Source organism: Leopardus geoffroyi, chromosome E3 (assembly GCF_018350155.1).
Source record: "Leopardus geoffroyi isolate Oge1 chromosome E3, O.geoffroyi_Oge1_pat1.0, whole genome shotgun sequence".
Taxonomy (NCBI): domain Eukaryota; kingdom Metazoa; phylum Chordata; class Mammalia; order Carnivora; family Felidae; genus Leopardus; species Leopardus geoffroyi.
The window spans coordinates 6,743,480-6,767,359 of record NC_059340.1 but is presented as its reverse complement, the minus strand read 5'-3'; the positions used below and the strand labels follow the sequence as shown (position 1 = coordinate 6,767,359).

The 23,880-nt window shown below is 40.2% G+C and overlaps 1 protein-coding gene across 1 annotated transcript in view; it reads right to left on the bottom strand.

The window, feature by feature from the left end:
- The window catches only part of LOC123589186 (cytochrome P450 3A12), a 50,757-nt gene extending 29,587 nt beyond the window's left edge, over positions 1-21,170 (bottom strand). The window contains exons 1-7 of the mRNA XM_045460912.1: positions 20,850-21,170; positions 18,654-18,747; positions 16,671-16,723; positions 14,407-14,506; positions 7,902-8,015; positions 7,529-7,617; positions 5,843-5,991 (exon numbers count right to left, since the gene is read on the bottom strand). Coding sequence (XP_045316868.1) covers positions 5,843-5,991; positions 7,529-7,617; positions 7,902-8,015; positions 14,407-14,506; positions 16,671-16,723; positions 18,654-18,747; positions 20,850-20,920 — 670 coding nt within the window. The 5' untranslated portion in view covers positions 20,921-21,170. The remainder of the gene's footprint in view (positions 1-5,842; positions 5,992-7,528; positions 7,618-7,901; positions 8,016-14,406; positions 14,507-16,670; positions 16,724-18,653; positions 18,748-20,849) is intronic.
- Between the last annotated feature and the right edge of the window lie 2,710 nt (positions 21,171-23,880).

Here is a 23,880-nt window from a genome sequence, read left to right as displayed (position 1 = left end):
TGGAAATTAAACATTCCACTCCTATATAAACAATGGTTCAAAGAAGCAATCAAAGGGTAATTAGGAATCACATGGAAACTCATACAAATGAACACATGACATACCAAAACTCACGGGATGTAGCAAAAGCAGTGACCAGGAAGAATTTTATTTTTTTATTATTATTTTTTTTGGAGTATCTCTCTTTTTTTTTTTTCAATATATGAAATGTGTTGTCAAATTGGTTTCCATACAACACCCAGTGCTCATCCCAAAAGGTGCCCTCCTCAATACCCATCACCCACCTTCCCCTCCCTCCCACTCCCCAACAACACTCAGTTTGTTTTCAGTTTTTAAGAGTCTCTTATGCTTTGGCTCTCTCCCACTCTAACCTCTTTTTTTTTTCCTTCCTCTTCTCCATGGGTTTCTGTTAAGTTTCTCGGGATCCACATAAGAGTGAAAACATATGGTATCTGTCTTTCTCTGTATGGCTTATTTCACTTAGCATCACACTCTCCAGTTCCATCCATGTTGCTACAAAGGGCCATATTTCATTCTTTCTCATTGCCACGTAGTACTCCGTTGTGTATATAAACCACAATTTCTTTATCCATTCATCAGTTGATGGACATTTAGGCTCTTTCCACAATTTGGCTATTGTTGAGAGTGCTGCTATAAACATTGGGGTACAAGGGCCCCTATGCATCAGTACTCCTGTATCCCTTGGGTAAATTCCTAGCAGTGCTACTGCTGGGTCATAGGATAGGTCTATTTTTAATTTTTTGAGGAACCTCCACACTGTTTTCCAGAGTGGCTGCACCAGTTTGCATTCCCACCAACAGTGCAAGAGGGTTCCCGTTTCCCCACATCCTCTCCAGCATCTAGAGTCTCCTGGTTTGTTCATTTTGGCCACTCTGACTGGCGTGAGGTGATATCTGAGTGTGGTTTTGATTTGTATTTCCCTGATGAGGAGCGATGTTGAGCATCTTTTCATGTGCCTGTTGGCAATCCAGATGTCTTCTTTAGAGAAGTGTCTATTCATGTTTTCTGCCCATTTCTTCACTGGGTTATTTGTTTTTTGGCTGTGGAGTTTGGTGAGCTCTTTATAGATTTTGGATACTAGCCCTTTGTCCGATATGTCATTTGCAAATATCTTTTCCCATTCCGTTGGTTGTCTTCTAGTTTTGTTGATTGTTTCCTTTGCTGTGCAGAAGGTTTTTATCTTCATAAGGTCCCAGTAGTTCATTTTTGCTTTTAATTCCCTTGCCTTTGGGGATGTGTCAAATAAGAAATTGCTGCGGCTGAGGTCAGAGAAGTCTTTTCCTGCTTTCTCCTCTAGGGTTTTGATGGTTTCCTGTCTCACATTCATGTCCTTTATCCATTTTGAGTTTATTTTTGTGAATCGTGTGAGAAAGTGGTCTAGTTTCAATCTTCTGCATGTTGCTGTCCAGTTCTCCCAGCACCATTTGTTAAAGAGACTGTCTTTTTTCCATTGGATATTCTTTCCTGCTTTGTCAAAGATTAGTTGGCCATACATTTGTGGGTCTAGTTCTGGGGTTTCTATTCTATTCCATTGGTCTATGTGTCTGTTTTTGTGCCAGACAAGGAAGAATTTTATTGCTTTAAATGTCTACATTTAAAAGGAACAAAGGTCTCAAATCAAGGACCCAGCTTTCTGTCAAACACGTGCTGAAAAAACAAGAGGAGACTAAACCCAAAGCAAGCCGAAGGAAGCAAATAATAGAGACAAGAGCAGAAACTTACGAACTAGGGAATAAAAACAACATAAAAATCAATGAAACAAAGCTGATTCATTCTAAGAATGCTTGGTCATTCATTTAGCTAGACTGACAAAACAAAAAGGAGAGAAGATTCAAATTACTATCATCAGAAATGAAAGGAGAGATTACTACTGACATTACAGAAATAAAAAAGACTAAAAAGGAATCCCATGGACAACTGTATGCCAATAAATTAGAAAACTTAGATGAAATGAAAAAATTCCTAGAAAAACACAAACTAGAAATTGACACTGGGGCGCCTGGGTGGCTCAGTCGTTTAAGCGTCTGACTTCAGCTCAGGTCATGATCTCACAGTCCGTGAGCTCCATGTCAGATTCTGTACTGACAGCTCAGAGCCTGGAGCCTGCTTCAGATTCTGTGTCTCCCTCTCTCTCTGCCCCTCCCCTGCTCATGCTCTGTCTCTCTCTGTCTCAAAAATAAACAAACATTTTTTTAAAATTAAAAAAAAAGAAAGTGACATTAAAAAATTAGGCAATCTGAAAGACAAAAAGATTGAGCTGGTAGTGAAGAAACTACCCACAAAAAGAAGCTGAGCTCCAGATGGTTTCACAGGTGGGTTCTAGCAAATATTTAAAGTAGAATCAACACCAATTTTGCACAAATTCTTCCAAAATATAGAAGAGGTAGAAACACTTCCAAACTCATTCTATGAGGCCAGTATTACCCTGATAGTAAAACCAGACAAAGATAGCAAAGAACAAGAAAACCACAGACCAATGTATTTCATGACATGGATGCAAACATCCTCACCAAAATACTAGCAAACTGAATCCAGCAACATTATCAAAAGGATACACCATAACCAGGAGGAGCTTATCCAGCAACACAAGGTTATATAATACAGCATAACAATAACAATTTTTCTAAAAAACCATAAGGCCATCTCAATACATGCAGAAAAAGTATTTGACAATACTTTTGTCCAATACCTTTTTGCAACAAAAACACTCAACAAACTAGGAAATGAATATTCTCAATCTGATAAAGGGCATCTACAAAAACTCACAGCTAACACCATACTTAATAGAAATAGACTGAACACTTTCCCCTAAGATTAAACAAAACAAGGCTGTCTCTATTGCCACTTCTATTCAACAACGTCCTAGAAGTTCTAGACAGAAAAGGTAGGCAAAACAAACAAACAAAAAGAAAGAAACTCTATTCATTGAGGGAATAAAGAAGTAAAAGCATCTTTATTATCAGATAACACGGCACTGTACATAGAAAATCTGAAGGAATGAATTAAAATCCATTGGACCTAGTAAACCAGCTTAGCAGGGTTTCAGGATACAAGATCAACATACAAAGTCAATTATATTTCAATACACTTCAATAAAAAATCTAAAACCAAAATTAGGAATATAACTCCATTTACAACAACATTGAGAAGAACAGAATACTTAGGAATAGATTTAACAAAAGAAGAGCAAAACTATACTCTGAAAACCACAAATATTAACTGAAATAAATTAAAGAAGATCTATGTAAATAGAAAAACATCCAATGATCATGGATTAGAACTTAATATTGTCAAGACAGCAATACTCCTCAAATGCAGATGAATGCATTCCCTATAGGAGTCCTAGCTAGCTTCTTTGTAGAAAATGACATGCTAAACTTAAATTTTATATGGAATTTTAAGGGACCCAGAATAGCCAAAACAATCTCAAAAAAAAAAAAAAAAAAAAAAAAAAGAATAAAGTTGTAGAAGTCAGACTTCCAGTTTCAAAACTTATCATGAAGTCATAATGATCAAGGCAATGTGGTACAGGCATAAGGACAGACATAAAGGTCGATGGAATTGAATTTAGAGTCCAAAATTATACCCATGTATTTATGGTCAACTGATTTTGACAAAGTTTCCAAGACCACTCAGTGGAGAAAAAAAAGTCTTCTCAATAAATGGTGCTGGCGGGCCCCTGGGTGGCTCAGTCGGTTAAGCGTCGGACTTCGGCTCAGGTCACAATCTCGCGGTCCGTGAGTTCGAGCCCCGCGTCAGGCTCTGGGCTGATGGCTCAGAGCCTGGAGCCTGCTTCCGATTCTGTGTCTCCCTCCCTCTCTGCTCCTACCCCGTTCATGTTCTGTCTCTCTCTGTCTCAAAAATAAATAAATGTTAAAAAAAATAAATGGTGCTGGGACAAGAGAGGATGGTCACATGCCAAAAAAAAAAAAAAAAAAAAAAATGAAGTAGAACTCCTAACTTATACCACATATAAAAGAAATTCAAAATGGATCAAAGACCCAAACCTAAAAGCTAAAACTTTATAACTCTTAGAAGAAAATCAAGGGATTAATCTTCATGCTCTCAGATTTCCTAGGGAATTCTAAGATATGACACCAAAAGCACAGAAATAAAAGGAAAAATACATAAACTGTACGTCATCAAAATTAAACATTTTATGCTTATAGAAAAATACTTTGAAGAAAGTTAAAAAACACCTACAGAATGAGAGACAAATTTGCAAATCATATATCAGATAAGGAATTTGTATCTAAAAGATACAGAGAATTCTTATACTCAATAACAAAAAGACAAAAAACTGAATGATAAATGCACAAAAATTTGAATACACATTTATCTAAAGAAGTTACGAAACAGCCAACAAGCATATAAAAAGTTATTCAACCTCACTAGCCATTAGAGAAGTGCAAAACAAAACCACAATAAGATACCCTTTCACACCCATTAAGGTGACCATCATCAAAACAGTAGACAAGTGTAAACCACATGTTGGCAAGGATGGCCAGAAACTGGAACCTTCATACCTTCTGGTGGGAGTGTAAATGGTGTAGCTATTGTGGAAAACAGTTTGGCAGTTCCTTATTAAGTTAAACACACTTATTATACCTTAGCATATAGCAAGTTACTACATACCTTAGCAATTCCACCCCTGAGTAAAAAAAAAAAAGGTTCAAAACAGGTATCTAAACAAAAACTTATACGAGTGTTCACAGCAGCACTATTCACAATACCCAAGAGTTGTAAACATCCCAAATGTCCATCAAATGATGGGAGGAAAAACAAAATGCAGTATGTCCATACAATGGAATATTATTCTGCCATAAAAAGAAAGGAAGTAATGATGCACACTATAACAAGAATAAACTTTGAAAACATTATACTAATGAAAGAAGCCAGCCACAAAATTCACATATTATATTATTCTATCTGTATAGAGTTCAGAAAAGGCAAATCAATTAAGATAGAAAGTAGATTCATGGTGGTGTAGGGTTAAGGAAAGTGGGATGTGATACTAAAAAACTATAGGATTTGAGTGGATGATATTCTAACCACTGACTGCAGTAAAAGCTGCATGAATCTTTGAATGTTCCAAAACGATTTTTTCAGTTTCAGTGAGTTATAATAGATCTACGCTACTGTATAAGTTAAGGTGTACTGCGTAATTCCTTGACAAACATATAAAGAAATGATCACCACAATGCAATTAGCTGACAACCATCATCTCATATAGTTAAAAAAACCAAAATTTTTTCCATTACGATGAGAACTTCTGGAATCAACTCTCTTAGCAATTTACAAATACATCATACAGCAGTGTTAACTATAGTCATCATGTTGTAAATTACCAGTCAAGTACTTATCTCCCTTATAACTGAATGTTTGTACCTTTGATCACCTTCATTCAATTCCTACCCCTTCACCCCTACCTCTAGTAACCACAAATCTGATCTCATCTTTGTATGATTTTGGTTCTTGGTTGTTTTTTGATTCTACATGTATTAAGATCATATAGTATTTATCTTTCTCTGTCTCTTTTCACTTATCATAACCTTCAGGATTCATCCACATTGTCCAGTACAGAATTTCCCTTCATTTTATGGTTCAATAAGATGCTGTTGAATATACATACCACATTTTCTTTATCTATTCCTTTATCAACGAAACTCAAGCCATAAAAACAATTGAATTATATTTTAAATGAAGTTATATATCAATAAAATTGTTGTAGAATGTTAGGAAGGGAGAACGTGAGGGATGAAGGAGGAGAAGAAGGAAAGAAAAAAGGGAAGAGAAAAAGCAAAAATAGTAGTGTACGTACATAATGAGAAGAAAAATGGATCCAGAAATGAAAATTTTAAGAGCTTCTTGGTATTTTCCACAAAGGGATCTCGTGGATTGTTGAGGGAATCAATGTTCACTCCAAACGATGTGCTAGTAATCACATCCATGCTGTAGGCCCCCAAGATGCTGAGTAGAGAAAGAAAGGCATGGATACGTAAAATCAGCAACTCTTTACCATCCTTATCCAACACAGACAGGAGGAAGTACATGTAGATTCTGATGCCCAGGCAAGACAAGAGCCACACTTTCAGAACCACCTGCTGGATCATCTAAAGAGTCTATATATGATCACTCTCACTCATGAAGTGGTCATGAGGTGTCAATGATGCAGCTGGCCCTGTGCTAAGATGGTGATACTATGGCAAGTCAGACACACCTCTTAGCTCCATGAGCTCAGTCATGAGCTCCGACCCAGAGTCAGGCAAATTACAGTAGTGTGTTTTGAGCATGGACAATAGAAGCCAGATTAGCACTGTGTCCGGGCAGAGTAAATGGTGGAATATTAACCCTTCCAAGGGGAGTCAAGAAGGGTGAAACTGATCTGGACCTTCTCTCACCACAGTATTTATGCTCAGAGCTGATTCTTCTTCAGCACATTACAGAACAGCAACACCACAATCTGTGCTGCCAGGAATGTCATCACTTCTTCTCTACACCCCTGCTAAGGCTCCTGAAAGACCCTCTCTTCCTCAACTCCAGTGATCAGAGCTTTCCCTGAGGACACACTCATATCTGGAAAATATAAGAACTAAGAATGTTCCTGGTCAAAAAATATATACCAGATCACTCCAATATTGATTTATGGGATGTCATAGATAAGTGATCATATTCCACTAGTTTTCCTAGGACAATGCCAGTGTACATCTGGTCATCCTGCATAATTTTTTTTTTTTTTCCAACGTTTATTTATTTTTGGGACAGAGAGAGACAGAGCATGAACGGGGGAGGGGCAGAGAGAGAGGGAGACACAGAATCGGAAACAGGCTCCAGGCTCTGAGCCATCAGCCCAGAGCCCGACGCGGGGCTCGAACTCACGGACCGCGAGATCGTGACCTGGCTGAAGTCGGTCACTTAACCGACTGCGCCACCCAGGCGCCCCCTGCATAATTTAAAAATATCACAGTTTATATATATATAGTTACCCTAACATGTGCAGGGCCTTCTCTCCTTTGTTATTGAAGGAAGGACAAGTGGTCGTAAAGTTAATATTTAATGTTTTGCTAATATCCTCAACAAAATCAGGAAGGGCTTTAAGTTGTTCTAAGTTCCACATGATAACTTCTCTGTCCCATCCAACTGCCCACCAATATGTACAAAGTGCCTTCTCCTCCCACCATTCCATACTCTCTACATACAATGATTCGTCAAATTATGTTTCTTCTTTTCAAACAATGTTATTTTTGTCTTCCAGAATATCCAAGGAGACAATCAAGCAGATAACTTAATCCTGCCTCACGTACACAAAAGAAGACCCTCTCTCTCCTGACCTCCCTGCCTTTTGAGGGGTGCTACCTCTTCTTGGGTGGCCCACTGGACTTGTAGTACCACATGCCTACTTCTGTTTGTTCACTGGACTAACTCAACAGTGGGAGTTTGGCTCTGTGGCAGCAGCTGGAAAGTGTCATGACAGAACCAGAAGCTCAGCAGGTGCAGCTCTACTTACTCTTTCAAGTTGACGGGCTTGCCTTTCTCTGCCTCCTTCCTCAGGTTCCTCACCAACACATCTCCATACTGGCCAACGATGGGGAACATCTACACACAAATACAATACCGCCTGAAGTTAAATCAGAAAATCAAGTCCTAGAATGATATGGCTTTCACAAACATGGAACAATGTTTTTTGTCGTTTTTTTTAAGTAGTCATTTTTTTAAATAACATATCTTATTATGTCTCTTCTAGGACATGAAAATAAAATACCCCTTTTAAAAAGCCCAAATTCAGCAGACTACCCCTAAGAGATGGACTATGGTCTTAGTTTCTATCTGTGCCCAGGTGCATTCCTTAACTTCCTAACTGAAAGTCTTCCCTTTCTTACCTCCTTGAGTTTTCCACTGGTGAAGGTTGGAGACAGCACTGTTCGTATTCTCTTCCATTGTTCATCTTCAGACAGAGAGATGGCACTTTTCATAAATCCCACTGGACCAAAAGACTAGAGTCAAAGCAAAAGACATTTTGCCTTATATAAGTTTTGAAGGTCTCTCAAGGGATGTGGAAAATTTGTTAAGCGGGCAGAAATTATTCAACAAATATTTACTGCCTATCTAATTAGTAGCAGGCCCTATGCCAGATGCTCAATAAATATTTATCCCAAATGCCTAGCTTCCTGCAAGGCTGAAGGAGACATCCAGCCACCTGATATGCTTTCCAGACTTCTTTCCAATCTTCTATTCCAGTATTTCCAGACTTCTATTCCAATCTTCTTTTTAAAGTAAATGCAGTTGGGGAAATCTGGTAGGGAAACTACTCCTCCAGGGGAATACACAAGATTAATACTAGTGCTTCTCCTAAACTGTGCAGAGTAGAAATGGATTGGTAGAGATAGCCAGAGAGCCCTGGCAAACTGTATGCTGTCTCAGACCAGTTCTGTCTTCACATATATCTGTAGCAGGAGCAACTCAAAAACAGATGTCTTGATATGGTGATTTAAAAAAAAACAGTATAGTTAACACTAAAAATATTAGGAATCTGGGGTGTCTGAGTGGCTCAGTCAGTTAAGCATCTGACTCTTGATTTTGGTCCAGGTCATGATCTCACAGTTTGTGGGATCAAGTGCCATGTCAGGATACTTGCTGTCAGCACAGAGTCTGCTTGAGATTCTCTCTCCATCTCTCTGCCCCTCCCCCATGCTCGCTCAAGCTCTCTCACTCTCTCTCTCTCTCTCAAAATAAGTAAATAAACTTAAAAAAAAGATTAGGAATCTATATGCTATTCTGAAGAAATAATGCAGGTACATGGAAAACTATTCCCCCTGTATTTCCCTAAAGGGACAGAAGGAAAAAGAGTGAGAGAATTCTATTTCTCAGTAGGGACTGTTCTATCAAGCCAAACAGCTCAAATCTTTCTTCCATCTTCCAAAACTATATTTTGTTTTAATATAGATATCTCCAATACCCAGTCACATTTAAATCTCACAAACTACGGATAGAGGAAATCTTCCTCAACTTAATAAAGAGCATCTAAAAAACCCCACAGCTAACATCACCTTAATGATGTTAGACTGATATGACATCACCAAGATGATGGAACGGGTCATGCCAGCCTCTGTCACCCCACAAAGAACAAGAGTTAGACAGCTATCCACAAACAAAAATAGGCCTAAGAGCTTTGGAGTCCATTTGAGAAGCTTCAACCTCACCATAGAGCAAAACTCCTGAGAATAACTGAACAGGAAGAGTAGGGAGAATAGCTTCATTCTGCCTGCATCACCTCAGGCCCCAGGCCAGCACTGCTCAGCACCAGGAAGACACTCCTCAGACTGAGAGGGGCCCCTGCTGGGTAGCAGACAGAAGAGTAAGGGATCACTGGTGCCAGCCTTTCAGGGTATGGCACAAGAGACCCACTTTGGTTTCAAACTTCCCGGAGACTGACACAGCTGACACATCTAGAGACAGTTAGGAACAAAAAAGGGCAGGACTACCAGTATCAGCTAAGTGGCATGTATAACCATGGTTCTCTGTGTCCTGCTCTGCAGAAGACCCTACAAACCTTAGCTGCTAAGGAACAAGCAGCTGGCACAGCACTGTGCACCTTCTAAAGATTTTGCTGCTGAGAGTCCCACAGGTTTTCACATTGGTATGTTCCAGCTCCCTGAGTCCTGCTCTGCCCCATCTTCCCTCACTTGAGTTGCCTCAGCCAGTGTCACCACCAACACCCTGAGCCTGGAATCTACACCAGGCTTTGTACAAAGCAGCCCAGGCCCCAGCTGTTTCTCAAGTGTCTGAGCCAGGCCTGACTCCTGTCACTGGAATGCACTACCACTTGAGACCACAGCTAAACCCTGAAGCTGTAAAACTACACAGCCTGTGTGAACTCCAGTCATGAGCCCCGACTGCTGTGCACGAACAAGTAGCTAGCCCCTGAAGCCACCTGAGTGCCCAAAGACAGCGCAGGCACTCAAAGCTACCTTTGTACCCACAGTTGGCCATGGTCCCCACCAGTGGTCCCAGCCCAGTTTTGAGCATGTGCCTGCTCTCAGCTTCCACAGATGAGCATATGCACAGCTCCAATTCTGGCCAACATTCTGCTTGCTCCAATCTCCTGGCACTGGATCTGGTGGTGCTACTGAAGACCCCAACAGCTGTGCAGCCACAAAGAACCCTCCACTGCTCTTGCTGCCAATGACATGCAGTGGCTAACATGGCCACCAGTTGCCTAATCAACTATGTCCTCCTGAATTAGTTTAAATTATCCAGTCAGAGTAGGGTAAAAAAAAAAAAAGAAGAAGAAGAAGAAGAAGAAGAAGAAAAGAAAATAACTGGGGGAAAAAAAGCCTACAGGACTTATAGGACACCATCAAGTGAAACAATATTCACATATGGAAGACTCAGTGGTAGAAGGAAAAAGTGGGAAGAATGCTTACTTAAAGAAACAATGGCTAGGGGCGCCTGGATTGCTCGGTCGGTTAAGCATCCGACTTCTCTCAGGTCATGGTATCGCGGTTCGTGGGTTCAAGCCCTGCATTGGGCTCTGTGCTGACAGCTCAGAGTCTAGAGCCTCCTTTAGATTCTGTGTCTCACTCTCTCTGCCCCTTCCTTGCTCGTGCTGTCTCTCTCTGTCTCTCAAAAATGAATAAATGTTTTTAAAAAAAATTTGTTTTAAAGAAACAACGGCTGAAAGCTTCCCAAACCCAGGGAAATATATGGAGATCTTAAGACATGAAGCGTAAAAGTCCCCTATAAGATTGAATCCAAAATAGACTTCACCAAGACACATTATAATAAAACTGTCAAAAATTAAAAACTAAAAAAATCTTGAAAGGATCAGGAGAAACAGAGCTCATCACATACAAGGGGACATCCATGAGGCTATCAGCTGATTCCTCAGCAGAAATCTTGAGAGCCAGAAGTTAGTGGGTGATTTATTCAAAGTGTTGAAAAAAAAATACCAACCAAGAATACTTACCCAGAAAAGAAGACCTTCTGAAGAGAGAGAATTTGGGGTGCCTGGGTGGATCTGTTGGTTAAGTGTCTTGATTTTGGCTCAGGTCACAATCTCACGATTAGTGCGATCGAGCCTAGCATCAGGCTTTGGACTGTTAGCATAGAGCCTGCTTCAGATTCTCTCTCTACCCCTCTCTGCCCCTCTCCTGCTTACTCTCTCTCTCAAAATAAATTAAAATAAACTTAAAAAAAAGAAATGAGAGATAAGGATATTTCCAGAGAATCAAAAGTGGAAAGAATTCATCACCACTAAATCTGCATTATAAGAAAGACTAAAGGGAGTTCTTCAAGCTGAAAAAAAAAGGACACTTACTAGTAACATGAAATCACATGAAAGTCTAAAACCTCACTGGTAAATGTAAATATATAGTTAAATTCAGAACACAGTGATATTGTACTGGTGATAGCCAAATCATTATAATTCTAGTGAAAGTTTAAAAGACAAATAATTAAAATAATAATTTGTTAATTTGTTAAATACACAATATAAAAATATGTAAATTGTGATATCAAAAACATAAAATTGGTGGTGGAGGAGTAAAAACATTGAGGTTTTTTTTTTTTTTTTTCAACGTTTATTTATTTTTTTGGGACAGAGAGAGACAGAGCATGAACGGGGGAGGGGCAGAGAGAGAGGGAGACACAGAATCGGAAGCAGGCTCCAGGCTCTGAGCCATCAGCCCAGAGCCCGACGCGGGGCTCGAACTCACGGACCGCGAGATCGTGACCTGGCTGAAGTCGGACGCTTAACCGACTGCGCCACCCGGGCGCCCCAAAACATTGAGTTTTTAATGTGAACAAAGTTAAGTTCATATTAGCTTAAAATAGACTGTTGTATCTATAAGATGTTTTATGTAGACCTCCTAGAGTAGATGTTTTTTGTAAGCAAAAACCTAGAGTAGACACAGAAAAGATAAAGAGGAAAAATAGAAGCATACCACTATTAAAAAAAAAAAAAGCAACATAAAATCACAAAGGAAGACAGGAGAAAGGAACAATGATCTATGAAACATCTGGACTGCTGAAATGACAACAGTAAGTCCTAACCTATCAATAATTACTTTAAGTTAAAAAAAATTACTTTAAGTGTAAATGGACAGATGAATGGATAAAGAAAATGGAATATTACTTAGCCTTAAAAAGGAAGGAAATCCTGCCATTTCCAATAGGATGGATGAATCTGGACAGCATGGGCAAGATACTAAGGGAACAAAACTAGACACAGAAGGACAGGTATCTCATGATCCCACTTATAAGTGGAATCTAGAAAAATAAAGTCAAGCTCAGTATAGTGGGTAGGTGATAATTATCAGAGGCTGGGTCAGAGGGCAAGGGACAGATACTAATCAAACAATGTAAACTTTTGGTTATAAGATGACTAAGTTCTAGAGACTGAATATACTGCATGGTGATTATAATTATTAACATTGTACTGTATACCTGAAATTTGCTAAAAAAAAAAAAAAAATACATCTCCCATGTTCTTAACACACACACAAAATAACCCTGGGTGGTGATGGTTACATTAATTCACTTGTCACACTCATTTCATAATAATACATAAATCAAAACATCACAAACATATACAGTTTCATTGTAAATATATATATCTGAATTTTTAAGTGGAAAAAGACTGAATATTTCCTCCTAACATCAGGAACAAGGCAAAAATGTTCACTCTCACCACTCTTATTCAACATTGTAGTAGAAATCCTAGCTAATGCAATAAGACAAAGCAAGGAAATAAAAGGCATACAGATTGGAAAAATAAACATCAGAGTGTCCTTCTTTCAAGTGACATAATTGTCAATGTAGAAAATATTGAGGAATATAAAAAAAAAGAGCCCTCAAGGTACCTGGGTAGTTCAGTTGGTTAAGTGTCCAGATCTGGATTTTGGCTCCGGTCATGATCTCACAGTTCATGAACTGGAACCCCACATTGGGCTCTGGGCTGAGATTGCAGAGCCTGCTTGGGATTCTCTCTATCTCTCTCAAAATAAATAAACTTAGGGAAAAAAAGACCACTGCATCAAATAAATGAACTAAGCTAGGTTGTAGGAAACAAAATCAACAGAAAAACCAATCACATTTCTATATAATAACAAGAATATGTCAAAACCCATTAAAAACACAATTATAAACACTCAAAGAAGGCAAAATACTTTAGGTGCACATTTAACAAAACGTGTATGAGATCTCTATGCAGAGGGCAAAATGTTGGTGAAAAGAATAAGAGAAAACCTAAATAAACACATACTGTGTTCATACATTGAGAGACATGACGAGGTAAAGATACAGATTTTCCACAAATTGATTGATAGGATTAAATCATGTCTTCCAAAGCCTTGGAAAATATTATATAAACATAGATAAGCTAGTTATAAATTTGTACTGTAAGGCAAAGGCACTGGAATAACTAACACAATTCTAACAAAAATAGAATGGGAGGAATCACTGGACATATGTTTAGAGGTACTATATGGCTACAGTAATCAGGACAGCCTGGCACCGGTGCAGGGATAGATACAAGGATCAAAGAACAGAACTGGGAATGAGAAACACACACACACACACACACACACACACACACACACACAGAGGCACCACTGAATTTTGATATTGGTACAAAAGCAATTCAGTGGAGGAAGTACAGCCTTTTCACACTGGTGCTGGAGCCATTAGACATTCAAGGGCTAAAAACAAAGATCTTTGACCTAAACTTCACACCTCACAATTAACACTAAAATTAACACAAAACAGATCACAGACTTAAATGTAAAACACAAAACTATACAAAACTATATACTTAAATGTAAAACATAAAACTAAATACTTGGAGAAAATCTTTGCGACTTAGGGCTAGGTGAAGAGTTTTCAAACTTGATGCCAAAGTCATAACCCATAAAAGGAAAAAACGAATAAACTGGCCTTATGAAAATAAAAAATAATGTTTGCTCTGCTGAAGACCCTGATACAACGAATAGACAAGCTACACACCATGCCTACAAAAGAATAGTAAGAGGGAGACTTTTGGTGATGGAACAGCTCTGTAACGTGATTGTGGTGGTAGATACACTAATCTACAAGTAAGATAAATGTTCAGACAGCAACACACACACACACACACACACACACACACACACACACACAAATGGGTAAACATAAAACTGCTGGAATCTGAATAAGCTCTGTGGCTAGAACCAATGACAAATTCTGCTTTGATACTGTCCTATATAGTTAAGCAAGATACTGTCTTAGAGAAAACAGCTTGAAGGTCACATGACATGACACCTCCTGGGACAATTTCCAGTAAATCCATTATTATTTTGAAATAAAAGTTTTATAAGTAACTATGTAAATTTAAAATAAATCCATGCCTACCCGCCGGTTTGTGAAGACAGAATAGCATTCTTTCACTAGTACTGTTTTGATCATGTCCGGATCTGTGATCGCCAACACTGGCTGTCGCCCATCATAAAACCTATATCGGGGAAACAGAGCTGATTAAATTTAACGTGCCAGTTTCTGCAGTGGCAGCCACTCTTGGAAGTCCAGACTTTTAACCTGATGTTACCTAATTGATTCCACAGTCAGAAATAACATTAGAACCTTTATTAAGTCCAAGTGTTTACATGGGTATTTCTGGGACTATTCTCTATAATTTTTTGTATGGTAAAACTATTTCAAATATTTTAGAAGTACTTCAAACATTTCAAATATTTTATATATATTATGAAAGAAGAAGTAGGTTAGTAAATAACTGGGGGCAAGTAAATTATCTAAGAACGAAACAATAATGAAGGAGAATCCACCCACTCAGTCACTAAAAATTATAATTTTGAAGATATATCAATACATGAAATGAACATGACATAATATTAGATGAAAATTGTAGACACAATGATCACAAATATGTAAGATATGTCTGCAAATGAAGAGACTTGGAATGCTCAAAAAGGGATGGCAAAATTATGAATTACTTCTTTGCTCTATTTTCTAAAATATGCTTCCTAGTTACATTTTAAAGGAAATATTATTTAAATATTAAAGAGAAATCCTTGGTAGCATTAACTCAGAAAAATTTGAAACAAAAAACAAAGAGGATAAAGAAACACAAGCAACATGTAAATTCATTTTAGATATATTTTCCTTTATTACTTATATTTATTTTTATAGGTGGGTCCCAAGTGTGAATCCCTTGGGCTCCATATAGGTGACAACCCTTAGTAGCAGGACAAGTCCACTTGTGACACATGTATCACACAAAGCTGACTCCTTATATGTGATCCTGACCTCCTGACTGTCCATATGACCCATTAATGGGAACCAGCCACTGGCATAAGTTTTAGATTACACTTAATTACAGCATTCTCTGGCATCGTGTTTTCTACTACAAATCATTTGCATTTGTTAGAACAAAATGGAAGATATTCCATAAGTCCCCTATTCTTCCTTTGATGTCACAGAGGAACTTCAAATGCTTTGTGATCAGATATAAAAATGGAGGAGAACCACTGCACTAAATGCTCCCCATGTGCAAAAAGTATTCTAAAACTCAGAAGGTTTCAGTGCAAATCAAGTATATTTAGTGTTGAAGCAGTGATAGTAGTTACTGAAGTGGCACTTAGGTCAGCTCTCCCATCAACCTGATCATCTTTCTTGGGTGATTTCCTACATCTTTGTTTGTTAAAACAAGACAAGCGTGGACAAGGGACAGTGGTTTGGAGTTACCCTCTCTTTTCATGATCTCACAGCCCTAATACGACTTCTACTACCAGTTAAATTCGGATTCTTGCACCCCACCCCACATCCTCCAAATTCTGTGTTAATGGAGGATTGAAACCAAGAATATGCATTTTTAGCAAGCCCTCCTAGGTGGTCCTTATCCATAGCCAAGCATGAGAACCATTTATTGACTCTAGCCAGAGCTGACCAGTACTGAATGTAGGAGGGACACTGAAAATAAACCAGTGGCAATCCAGAGATCTGTGTTCTCTCTATTCCTTCATGTTGCTTATGGGCCACACCAACTCAGCAGAGCCCTATGGATTCTGAGGACTTGACCAGAGAAGATAAAGAGGTACAACACTGGCTGTGAGCAGCCCAGCACCACACTATACCTCTCACACTGCTTCAGCAAACCTCTAGCCAACCTCATTGGGAGCATCCACTGCAAGCCGCTGAGGCCATACTACAAAATCCCAAGTCCATCAGCCCAGCAGGGAAATACTGTGCTTTAGAAATTTCCTACATCTCTTCCAGTCTATAGAATTGGAAAAAGAAATACTTGACTATAGTTCTATCGGAAAGTCTTGGCTTAGTACTAAAATGCAAAACAAAACAAACTACACACTTGCAGACAGAATAAGAAAAGAGCTGAGCAGAAATGGTTTTCCATTCTGTTTACAAAAGCCCTTCTATCAAAAGCACATATTAATCCAAAATATAAAGGATACCCTGCAGCTCTCCAGACCCGATTCATATTTGGACTTGTCCACCTTGTCACACATGCAATCCTGGGAAGGGGAGGTTTCAGGAGTTTTAATTAGAGGGCTTCATCCCAAGGGGCTCTCGACTGAGACTGTCTACACTGTGAGGGCTTCATCATAACAAGCCTATCCACTGGAAGTTTCCAGATTACTCACCCCCACATTCTTCCATACGTTCTAAAACATTTCTCATCAAATTCACAAAAACCCTGCAAGGAGAAACAAAACATATTAAAACAAACTAAATGTACTGAGCCTTACCTCTAAAGGACACAAAAACAACTCAGATCGCATGAAATGTGGCTTACTACCTCTCATTGGCAGATAGAGGGAAGCTCTTATTCACAGGCATCTTATGGGAAAGGAGAAAACAGCAGATATGAAATGGAGAAGTTCAAGTCTCTCTTGAGTTGTCTGCTAGTACTGTAGATACTGAACATCTTAGCCCATCTATGAAGACCCTGTAACCTCTGTCTTTCTGACATGTTTGGCTTGTGCATGGGTGTCTCTAAATGTCATAACCATCTGAATTATTACCTTCAGGGACATGTGAGGAAATGGAAGCTGAGGGAAAGTCAGCATGGCCCCTTGTTCATTGATCTCATGAGCCTTACTAGATTTCCAGAAGATTTAGGAAATTAAGACACCTGTGCCCTCTTTGAGTCTAGCAGATCTACATGAAGTCTGACACATGTTTGTTGAGTGAGAAAGTGAGAGATGAATGGAGGAATGACAAAGTGGGCTCACTTCCAGTTCTCACACAGAAAAGAGGGGACGGTGCCACCAATCCACAAAAGATGGTGCAAATTAAAACACTTGCTCTGAGTTTTCACTTATGTCACTTCAAAATCAGGAAACAACAAAACTTCCTGTCTCTATGTTTCAGCAGTAATTTTGATGTTTTAACTATGCAAAACAGGGTCCAAAATGTGGGTTCATGTACTAAGGAGTTGATCTGGGAAAAGTGGAAAGGAGATTATTGCTTTTTCAGAGAGGAAAAAGTCCAGGAAGTTCTTAACGATAACTGGTCACTGAAGGCCAGGAGAAGTGGAATCTGAGGAACGAGCCTCAGGTCTGTGGGAAAGGAACTCTGAGGCAGAGAGCAGTGTGTAATATAGACTCTGCCTACTTGTCTTCTGGACATGAGCTTCTACCTTCTGTTCAGGAGCCAGGCCTGGGATGAGGCATCAGAGCTGGATTAACCATATGGCTCCTCAACATTCAGTCTGTGTGTCTGCTAGTACATTCCATTCAGTTACTTTAAATCTTTAATAGTTTTGTCAAAACAACTCTTTTCTAGTGATTTTGTATGAGTGGTTCTACCTTTGTGTGAAAAATAAAACACCCACACCCACACCCACCCACCCCACCCCCACACACACACAGATGCAATTCATTTGGAGGTTAAAATCTGAAGTCAATAGACAAGCAACGTCTTGCCTCAGTTAGACCCCCTCCCTGCTCAGACTCACCCATAGGGTGTCTCCTTTGAAGGCAGGGAAGTAAAACAGAAAATTCTGGTTCAACCACTCAAATCCCAAAAGCTGTCACCATTAGCAAAGGATGGGTTAGAGTCATTAAAATAACTGCAGGGGGTTGGCAATTCTTAGGAGAATTCAAGTATGTGCAAACTCCCCAAAGGTGAATCTGGAGCTGCCCATAAACTGAAGTTCCAGAGCCATCCAGGAAAACCAAAAGGCTACTCAGAGCTCATGCTATGAACAGGAAAGTCTGACTCTAGCATACAGAGCCTAATGAGGCACCACCAGGGAACCCCTTGACACTTTTCAACTAATAACAAGTACAATTATGCCTTCATGGGAACCTGCACCTGCCAAAGAACTCTTCACGATGCTCCAAGTTGGAACAGCAAGTCCTGTGCTGCATCAGCCAGAGATCTGGACTGCCAGCGCAGGGGAAACCTGAGGCTCCTAAGAACAGACAAGAGAGAGCCCTGGGGTGCACCTGGCCATATGCTGGGTGAAGACTATGACACCATTTCTGGAAAGTCTGAAACCTAAGAACTTCCTGCTGAAACCTAAGAACTTCCTGCTGAGGAGTATTTTTAATACGGAACTAAGCTGGAATTTGCAACCATAAGAAGCAAAAGAGGGAGCTGGGAGCTCAAACAACACCCACCTGACGGTACCCCAGAGCAGTTCCCAAAAAAGGCAGAGGTTTTGGCCCAGGAATTCCCAGCTTCTTAAAAAGTCCATGTGTGTGGGTCCCATATCTATAAAGTTAAAGAGAAAGCCTGGTCACAGGTATGGTGGAAGAGATGCGGGGACTGGCCCACCACTGACGCAGAACCAGAACAGGTAAGAGAGGAGGTAACACGTAGGGAAGAAATAATAACGTCAATTCCAATGGCAATTGTTACATTCATTCATCATCTCCTTTCCCTTCTCCACTGTAGACCCCAAACAGTAATAATAATGATGATGATTAGCTAAGAGCAGCTGAAAATTTAACAGTCCCAATCCTAGAATGAACACTTGAAAAATGTTTCCATACTTGAGATCTCCTGAAAAGTTCATGCTGAATTCTTCCAGGAAATTCATTCATGCCTATTTAGTAAATGACTCTTCAATGATTTTAGAGATTGTCATTCTAGGAAGGAAGAGAAAAAAATTTTTATGCTCAGGGGCGCCTGGGTGGCGCAGTCGGTTAAGCGTCCGACTTCAGCCAGGTCACAATCTCGCGGTCCGTGAGTTCGAGCCCCGTGTCAGGCTCTGGGCTGATGGCTCAGAACCTGGAACCTGTTTCCGATTCTGTGTCTCCCTCTCTCTCTGCCCCTCCCCCGTTCATGCTCTGTCTCTCTCTGTCCCCAAAAAAAAAAAAAATAAAAAAAAAAAAAATTTTTTTATGCTCCAATGATGAGAGTTTGCTTAATTATATCCACTCAGTAACAGAGGGTTACTGAGAGTCTATATCAAAATGTTCTTAACAGTTTGCTCAGAGACCTTTCTTCTTTTCCTTCCTTGTAGTCCCTGTTGCTATTTGGGGTCTGGGGTCCTTTTTTGTTTTGTGTTTTTCTTTTTGAGAGAGAGAGAAAGCATGAGCAAGGAAGAGAGGGAGAGAAAGAGAATCTTACACTCAGTACAGAGCCCAATGCAGGACTCTATCCCATGACCATGGGATCATGACCTGAGCGCAAATCATAGTTGGACACTCAACCAGTGGGGCCACTCAGGAGCCCCTGGGGTCTGATCCTACTTGAATCTATCTTTATAGAGACCTGGAGCAACCAGTGTTCTTATTTCTGTACAATTAAAACTGTGTCCCAGCCTCAACTGGCCTCATAGAAAAGTGGGATGCTTTCAGCTCCACGTAAGTCTCTGTTGTCAGACATTCTGGTTCTCTTGAGCTGCAGAGAAGGGGGACTGAAGTTGGAAACTAAGTCCTTTCCCAACCTGTTCCAGGATACTGGGAAACCCACCACTGAAAGGAATTCCTCTGCTAATGATTTTGATTTTCCTCCTGTACTGTAACATAGAGGGAAAAAACATATTTAATATCCAAATTTGCTTTCAGGGCTATGTCTTTGCAGCCTGCTGGCAGATTTCATATCGAGGGAGGAAGAAATCTCTATACGGATGCTAACCTTCCCAGACACTAGAAGGAAAACCTGAAATGAATAAAATTTCAAGATTTCTGCCAAGTCTCTTCAGCTCTAAAAGTACTCATTTAGGGTAAGGAGTTCTGCATATTACAAGGTCGGGGAGTGGCCAGGAGAGGGGCACAGAAAAGAGGGAAGAGTCCACTCTGAAGAGGAAGGTGAGGCATGTCCAGCCACCCTGGAAGTCTGGGTGCACTTGTGTACACGATGCTTGGTGGCAGGAGGGAGGGGAGCAGGAGCCACCTGAGAGACACAGGCCCAATCCTTTTACATGTGTCCTTAGCGGACACAGAGCAGGAAGGTGAATATAATGAGACAAGACCCAAGTCAGTCCTCTGCCTCCAGAATCCCCAGATCCTGAGATGGGGATGAGGACCCCGAGCACAGGGGCCTATTGATTTTAATCTGTCTCTGGTGAATTCTGCTTGATGGGTCTAGGTCCCAACAGGGGCTGAATCAGAAGATCATCGCCAGGAGCAAATAATATCTCTCAGCCCTCCTAACTACAGAAATTGGAGTTGGGGCATGGGGGTACTCCTTCTGCAGATCTGAGGAACATCAATAATAACCCCTTATGTGTTTCTAGTTTGTTTGAAGCACCCAACACTTCAGGAACTTCCTTTTGTTAACTCTTCATCCACAGAACAGACAAGAAAAAGGGGTGAGGTTGCTGATTAGCAAGGTTCCAGAGGCGATGAGCCTGAACAGTTACTCACAGATAGAGAAGCACCAGGCTGGTAGCCAGGAGAAGCCAGGTTTCTATGGAAAAGCTTGGGATCAGGTCCATGGCGACTTTCCCTCTGTGAATCTCCTCTACTCTCTTTCAGCAGTGTGCGCCAGTCTTTGCTGGCCTGTGCGTGTGGAGTTTTCCTTCCCACCAGCAGTGATTCAGTGAGGCTGGAATGTATATACTGAAGAGGGGGTGGGACTGGAGCCCCAACTGGTATAACAGCTACTTGTGCTCCACCTGAAGGTGCCTCCCTACCCATGAGTGTTGGCAAAGCATCATGGACACTCCCAGTTTGACCTTTAAGTTCATATTCTACAGGAAATCAATAAACAACTCAATCAGTGTTATCAGTAATCTCAAAGGTTTGAGAAACTCAGGTAAAGTCACTGTTCTTAAGTCTCTAACCTGTCCTTGTCATCATGGCTGCCTGCACTCCAAAATACTTGAAATCCTTCAAACAACCTGGGTCTACTCATGTTTACTCATGTAGTTTCCTCTGCCTAGAAATGCCCCTGTGTATCCTAGAAGGATCTTACTCCTCCTCAAATCCAGCTGCGAAAGAAGCCCCTATTTTGGAGTTTTTCCTCACCAATCTCCTTGAACAGATATAACCACTTCCTTCTCTGCGAAATTTCTGTCTTATGAGTCCAAGTTCTTTTCTTGTTCTCTGTCCTCTCCACCCCTCTCATTGGTCTCCACCTCTATTTGCCTTACAGATAGAAAGTTTCTCACAGGCACAGTCAAAGTAGTCATAAAAATTATGTCCTTAGTCTCCAACAAAGCGCTGTATGCTCAGGGGGCATTCAGAAAGGTTGATGGAGTTGAGTTGGTAGAGGTTAAATTACTGGGCTTCCAGTATATCCTTTCTGGGAGGATCGTTGGTGACCATGCTAGATACCTAATGGGAGAAATCGATAACAGGGCATCTAGAAATTACACTGGCTCATTAACATCAATCTGACCCATGTTCTTTGTCTGCGTGTCCTGAGAAACCATGGATTGATTGCGTGGCATACCTCTGGATTCTCTGACACAATGGAGCCCTACAAAAAGGTAATTAAGAAAGAAGTGGCTCCAAGCTGGAATACCAACACAGGACAGACATGGGGAGCTGGAAGATGATCCCCAGGAAAAGTAGAAGAGAAAGTCCCAGGAATTCTGAAATATTTCTTTCCCCTTTTGGTGCCTTCACTGGGCATCATTCCAAAGGGTCATGCTATTATCTCCAGTTTGCATTCATAGATACTGAGACTCAGTGGCTGCAATTAGCTTCCCAACAGTTATTGATCACAAGAATATATTGTAAATAAGCGAACATAGAGAGAGACTGAAAGTCTTCTGCACTCTACAGTACTGATAATCAACGTTTGCCCTTCCCTGATAAGGGTCACTACGGGAAATAATGAGATCCACAACAAATTGGTTATAATTCTGTTCCTAATCCATGGAGACCCATGGAAAGCACCTGCCTTCTTTGTCTTCCAGGTCACAGGACTCTGCCTCATCTCAATAGGAAAGACAGATGCTAGTCAAGATGGTACTAAGAATATTGTTGGGTGGGATGTCCCTTTCTATGTTCCCCAGCAGAGAGGTACATAGAATATGTGCAAACAAGGAAAGATTCATGTCATCTGCTAATTCTAGATGCTTGATAAAACTTAATGCTCTTGATGCCTGATAAAGCTAATAAGCACAAAGCCTTACCTAACACAAAGTTTCACCTAAACACAAAGCTTTTTTTATTTTACTTGGAAACCAGACCTCTGTGGGAACTAATACTCTTTCATCTGCCTCAAAAACCCATGCTCAGCTATGACGGGTTCAGTCATGTGTATGGTCCAGATATACTCAGTACCACATCACTATGTCAAGGCTGTGTCTTTAGGACTATTTCTGGGAATGGGGAAAACAGAAAAATACACATTCCAAGGACAGGAGAGGGTGAGTAGCCTCCAACTGCCTGGGTCCAGCTCATGGGTCATCTATCAGTTGCTGCCAATAGTTGACCTCCTAACTGGCCTGACCCTTGGTCAGCAAACTTAATACACTGTGACCAAGTTGGATTTGACCCTGGAACTCAAGGGTGGCTAATAGAGAAAAATAGAAATATCAGTTATCACATTAACAAATTAAATAAGAAAAGTCTTATCATCAAAATAGTTTTAGAAAAAGTATTTGATAATATTCAACTCCCATTTATAATATAAAAAAAGTTTTAAAGTACTAATAGGGAACTTTCTTAACATGATTAAAGTATCTCCCAAAAAACCTACAGAAAATATCACTCTTCATAGTATAAAAGCACTTCCCTCTTATACCACTTTAATGTTTTACTTTATGCACATACAGCCTTTTCAAAAATAGTAACTGTTTTTAAATAAAGAAAATCTCATCAATTAACTTTTTGCTGCAAATGGGAAAAACATCAGTACTTGTTTTTGTCAAGAACCCAGACTGGGGATCCCATGGTTAACAGTTCAAAAATTACTGAAAAAATTAAATATTTTTCTGCCTTGTAAAACTTCCTGAACTGACTAGCAATGGGCAGAGGGGAAAGGAGAGGACCAGAGGAGAGGGCCAATCATTTGGCCAAGATCATCTAGGTTTACAAGCTGGAGTTCTTGATCTTTCGTTAGAACACAGGCTTCTCTGATAATCAGATGAAAGTAATGACGTATCTCCCTAGAAAATAAACACTCATCAAACATTTTTGCCTGTTGTCCCAAGAAATTTCCAAAGGTACATGAGTAGCTGCCAAGCCCACTGATTTTTTCCAGACACCCTGCCTCACCAAGTACACCCTACTCTCAAGCTCCAGCCAATTTTGGTTGGTCACGTGGTTATTCTCAGGGCCATGGAGACCTCTCTATCAGTCTGAATCAGTCTTCACTGTACCTAGTGCTATGACACATCATGGGGCAAAGTGTGAACAAGACTATTACAAAGGGCACTTACGCAAAGGCCCTAGGTGGTGTACTCCACTGTAGTCAGACACTTCCAAAGGAAGGCATCAGGAG